Source organism: Lottia gigantea, assembly GCF_000327385.1.
Source record: "Lottia gigantea unplaced genomic scaffold LOTGIsca_8, whole genome shotgun sequence".
NCBI classification, from domain to species: Eukaryota; Metazoa; Mollusca; class Gastropoda; family Lottiidae; genus Lottia; species Lottia gigantea.
In genome coordinates, this window is record NW_008710662.1 from 4,841,751 (window position 1) to 4,847,783 (window position 6,033).

The window sequence follows — 6,033 nt, forward strand, 5'->3', positions numbered from 1 at the left end:
GGACTCTCGTTAATTCCTTTCTCTATTTGAAAACGGCTTAACGCTAGTTTCCTATACAGTTTTATAACATCACAATCTTTTCTATCCTTGAACATTGCTTTCTCGAGAAAAAAGTCGTTGACAAATAAACGTTGTGAGCTAAGGAAAGCTATGTTCTCAATACCTTTAGAGAAGTTTATGAGGTTATTGGATACAATGTTACGACATTATTTGTAACTATATTATCCATCATTCAGTCTCATTATATTCCAACAACAGGAGATTTTTTTGAAAGTTTAATATTTAAATGTATGTAAATATCGATCTTGTGAGTCTTAACATCTTGACGTTAACGAATGGAAATGGAATAGAGTTCTACATTATACTTTTCTGCCCCTGATTTGAATAATGAGGCCGACAAAGTTTGTAATCACGAAAATTTTGCCAACAGAGATGCATAAGCTTACTATTATACCGCAGAAGAATCTGTGTTATCCGCAGACAACCCTACGAGGGGGAAATTTTGACTTATCAAATGTCTACATAATGTTATTAAATGTGCTCTGGCACTGTTGATGTTACCACGTAATTTCTTCTGCTGTTAAGGCTCTTAAGTTGCTATCTTACTGTCATGATAAGAGACAAGAATGATGTTAATCTTGTGGCACCATGTCTTAGATTTACCCACAAGTCTTTTTAAATAATATTTGTTTTCGGGCTTTTAGCTTTTAATCTCTTGTTTCTTTCTAACTCGCGTTTCAAATATCTTTTAACACCCAAATTTAAAAGGCGAAAATCTCGACTTAAAATCTTGTTCAAAGGAAGAAATAAAGTGGTTCGAGTTGACCATGTCAATAAGTTCTTCCTCTCACAACAGATTATCAAACTGACCGACAAGATAACTTATTGAACCACCCAGTTACAATACAAACTTTCTCTTGACCCTACCGATCAGATGGTCAGTTCACTATACACTTGAGTATATTTGAAACCTCGAACCACATAATGGAAACACGGATTTTGGTAAGGTTCCATGCGGGGCGCCTCAATACGTCTTATTGTTATATTTCATGATATTTCTTTTAAAACAATGAAAATTTCTTAATCATTTAAAAGAAAAATACATGGGACGACACGAAGAATACACAACCGTTAACCTGATTAAATTTAAAAGCATATATTTTGAAAGAAATCTAAACAAAAATTCAATAGTATTGTTTATCGGGAAGCGTACACCATGCACGTAAAAGATTGGTACAGGGCGTCATGTCTTCCCTTTGATCCTCAGAAAACAATAGCGACATTGTGACCGGACACAGAAGCAAACGTTTTATTTTCAGAAAAATATTTTCGAAAACTATTCGATACGTGTAAATAGAGATAATAAAAAGACAAAATTATAGATTCGTGTGGTTTCCAATGATTTAGAGAACACCTTTGAAACTTTCCCGAAGAGTAGTTTACTTTAGCCAGAAAGTACACCTACGCATTTTAGTACCGCGGACTTGACTTAATATGCACTAGGCATTCACTCTGTCTTGGCTTTGCACTTTTCAGTCATTCCCACTTTTAATTATCCAGAATAACCATTGGACATAATTTATTTCTACCTTGTTAATTTTCTTAGTTTTGGACTTTTGGATAAGTATTGTATTTTTCGTGTACATTGTATGAGCAGCTTAACCATGCATGTATTGTTATTCAATATCAAGTGGTGAATATTTTATAAGGAGAAGGGCATGGTGAAGGCCACAATTCTGACGATAATGTAGTATTGTCTTACCATACTATTTTATTAAGTGAAAAGGGCTAAATGAAAAAAAAAAACAGTAAGGATATGTGACAATATAGACAACGCTTAAAATCTCTATATTTCCTATTGGATATTTTCATTGATTTAAAAGCGTAAGAAAAGTTGAATGTTTACTTCGGTGCACAGACTTAAAAGAGAGCGTCAGCTGTTAGAAGACATTCTGGTCAATATTGAATGATGACTTAACCCTTTCAAGTAAATATTGCATTGTGGATATCAAAGGGCTTAATGTTGTGGAGGAACTTCACCAATATGAGCTGAACTGCTATGAGAAACACGATCTATAAATATGTGAACTGTAACGTCTGAAGCATAACCTTACTTTAATAACAACTTCTGGTCAGTCTGAAAAAAAAAAGAACTGTTACATTTATTTTGAAAAAGAAAGAAATAAAGAAACGACTGGCCTCTATTGTACAAGGATAACAAATTAGGTTCCCAATTAAGGATCTTTTCTACCAGCTGGTCCTTAGCCAAACCTCTCGGCATCGATCTTTCCAGGATTATCCGTACAATTGCAGCTCGGTCGACTCAAACTTTTAGTAAAGATGGCTTTATCAATGAATAAATTACGTCATGTAAAGAACAAACTCTCTAACCAACTTTGATATAAAACCTTACAATATCTCATGATTTCAGAGATGATGTAGCGAATTTTTCTCATAGAATACAGAGCATCATCATGGTTTTATTTCCAATCCCGAAACTTGTAATTGTAAATACACTTTTACCAAGAGGCAGAATCCATATTTTAACAGGATTATCGCCACTTATTGATCAGTGGGCATGGGGTTCACGGCAATACTTAAATATAGGTGCTACAATAGCAATACTATTATGCAAAGATATGTTTATGTTGAGGGCGGTTGTGTAGCAAGAAATGGCGAAAGCAAATAATGATTAGCTAGTCTTATTATTAGTTGCAGAAATTTAAAGACTTCATTTTTGTCAATACCAAGCTGTGCCAATTCCAGCTTCAGTCTTTTTACATGTGTTTGTGAAAACAAGTGGATATATTCCCCCCTACCTACTTGATTAAATGGCAATGATCTATGTACCTATCGGTATTTTCTTGACTATAATATATATTAAGGGGGGCAATTTCTTATTAAAATCATTCCAAAACGGTTTGCTATTAATATAAATAAGACATAAATATAATATTAGAAGTACTTCAAGGCATTTCAGGGGAGATAATTTCTTTGAAAAATTATTAACATACGTGCCCATATTTGAAAGACAAAATGAAATGAGGCTTCTTTCTTTCGTACAAATAAAAAAAACGAAGGCTTGTCAAAGAAGCAAAGACTTGGGTTTTTGTAATTTAGTTGGTTGTATATTAAAGTCATCGCGGAAAATACAGGTAATCCAAGAGCGACAATTTCACCATACAGATTTCTAGGAGCATTTCTTTACGTCTTAAAGATTAAGTCAGTGGATTTGATAATAATCATTGACTATATATGGGTTTAAGAATTGTCATTTACAAATTGTAATTCTCTGATCCATACCAACTGATCAATTCTCTAAGTTTACTGTTCTTGAAATTGTACTGCAATTTAATTAGGAATGTTGCGCAATTGCCCAATTTATATATGGATATAAAAATTAGTTCGGTTTACTGATAAATATTTTTAATAAGATTGCCTTCAAATTAATATTGAAATACTCGAATAAGGTTTTAAAATTCTTAAATTGTCATTGTTTTGATAATGAAGACAAAATATGCAGTAACCTAAGTGAGAATTAAAACTCCATTTTGTGGAATTGAATCTTATTCCGTGCCAGCCGCTCCATCTTTTTGCTATGTTAATGAACCAAATCTGAAACACCTTGAGGATCTACATGTACTATACTGGAATTGATTATCAGACTCTAAGGTCATGGTGATAGCCATTGCGGATCCCAAGAAGACTTTTAAAGTGCAGATAAGAAAAATTCAACCGGATAGAAATGTTCTGTCTTGTTTTGTGTAAATATGTATAAAAGTTTAAAGGGGAGTAATAAAATTTTGATTGACAGCAGTTTGTCAGTGGCAAAGGTTGAATTCTTTATAGAAGTACCGCCCTGGCATAAACATATATTCAATAGTCAAAATTCCTTACCAAAGCCTAATAAACCATGAACAAAATAGAAAAGCTTACGGCATTAAGATACTTATTATGAGCTGTGTTGAATTATGTACCAAACGTACGGAGCAAGTTTACCATACCCAAGAACGCAGAGCATTCAGGTAAATCCTACTATTCACGAAAATGACTTCCATTTAAAATACATATTTTGACTCCACAATTTCTTTGATGTTTCTCGGACATATTTCAACTGTCAACTAAAGACAAAAGCTGGCATACCACCGGCTAGTAACTAGTAAAATAATTCACAGTCCAACCGAGGCTTTCAATCGTAAAAATATTACAGCAAGTCTGAAAAATGATTTGAAAGTAAAGTGATCACTTGTGTGTTGGTTTTGTACCTGTCATTCTAGTATTAATTTATCAACTACTTGGCTACATTTTTCTTATTCCACAGGCATTTGATGTGCCGAGAATGCACGAAACGTTGGATGTGGGCAGTAGTTTTAGTGGAACTATTAATACTACAGTGAAAGATGAAGAAGGAGATAGAGATACTGTACCTAAGGAAACACATTATATGAATGCTAATTGTATTTTATTGACATATTTTACGGGTGATATCTCTACTGTGGTTGATGATCATTTCTCTCGTGCACTAAGTCAAACTACCAGTTTCAATGTGGAAGGGTGTACGAATAAAAATATTTCATGTAAAGGTAAGATATTATTACTCATTTCAGGGCAGTTAAATATGGATAATTTGCTAATTTCCATCAAATCACCGAAAATTATTTAGAAATGGAATTTCCAATAAATCTATTTTATAGGCTACAACTGGTCTTGTTTTATATATTCGATCTATGAATGCATACAACGCAAAATTAAATGTAAAAAATTTATTAAATTTAAATATTCATTATGGGATGAATTTTATTGGATGATAAGTGAATAAAAGGTGTTGGCTAACCAGAACTAACGGATTTCGAAGCAAAATTTATCGATGTCAAAATCCCAATTAAATGAATATGTCAACCAGTTCCTAGATTATTATGCACATAGCCTGGAATTCAAAATTAGAAATTCTCATTCATTACCTTGAAATGAAGAAATATAATGTTATACTACAAATAAGGAGGCAGGAACTTAAAATAGAATTTTGATGATGAGATGAAAGGCATGGTTCGAGCATTATGTGTAATGAATATGTGACTTGCATAAATTTTCCAATGTAGTCATATTATTTTGTATTATTATTAAGTTAAGTATTCGATGTGTCTTCACCATGAAGGTATCTCTAAATCGATTGCATTCAATATTACAATTACAATTCTAACACTTTGGCATTCATTGTAAATCGTATTTAACTCTCTAACAACGATGTTCCCGCCCATCAGTTAATGTCCTCATTGAAATGTTTAATTGTATTGTATTGTGTTATGTGGTATCCAATGTAAACAATCCACGCACGTGTATAATCAAACATACCCTTCTACCATGTTATTATGTTGAAATATGATACTAAGGAGTAGAGGAGCATCTTCTAGTAGGAAAAAGGACGCGGTGGTCTAGATTTTCACCTCGTCCTTCTGAAAGACCGAACGCCACTCTACCTCATAATTGCGCCACTGTACAAGCATATTATCTTATGCTGCATTTTTATGAAAAAATCTGATTGTATTAATAATTGTCAAAATATTTAAAATTTAAAATTATTAAATCGTCGCAATCAGATGACGTTTAGATAAAAATCAGGTATATCAGATGTATATCTGATGTATATCAGATGTAGCCTATTTCAGGATGTTCAAAGGAAGATTTAAATTTCTCAAAGATTGTAAAAGATCATCTTACATGAAAGCTGAATAGAATCTAAATTATATATTTATGATTTACATGCCAATTTACAATCGTATTTTTGTCTGAGTACTATTTTATTTAAAGTGTTTATGTAATTTAGCTCCCTAGACTCTACATGGAATCTTACTGACAAAGGCAGGAATTTATAAATTCTGTTTTTATATCATAGTTTAGTCTCAACACAAAGGACTAGAAAAGTCAGTATTAATTGCATACATGTGCATACTTTGTATAAATATAGTTATACGTGTGAAATATAAAACTGGTTTATTCATGAATTGAATAATTGCATAATATATACATAGCACA

At 32.5% G+C, this 6,033-nt stretch overlaps 1 protein-coding gene across 1 annotated transcript; it reads left to right on the plus strand.

The window, feature by feature from the left end:
* Positions 1 to 4,339: 4,339 nt before the first annotated feature.
* Positions 4,340 to 4,663, plus strand: LOTGIDRAFT_108321 (hypothetical protein; the record flags this gene model as incomplete). The annotated part of the gene is made up of 1 exon (XM_009067150.1): positions 4,340 to 4,663. One exon carries the CDS (start codon positions 4,340 to 4,342, stop codon positions 4,661 to 4,663), a length of 324 nt encoding a protein of 107 aa, XP_009065398.1.
* Positions 4,664 to 6,033: the final 1,370 nt, after the last annotated feature.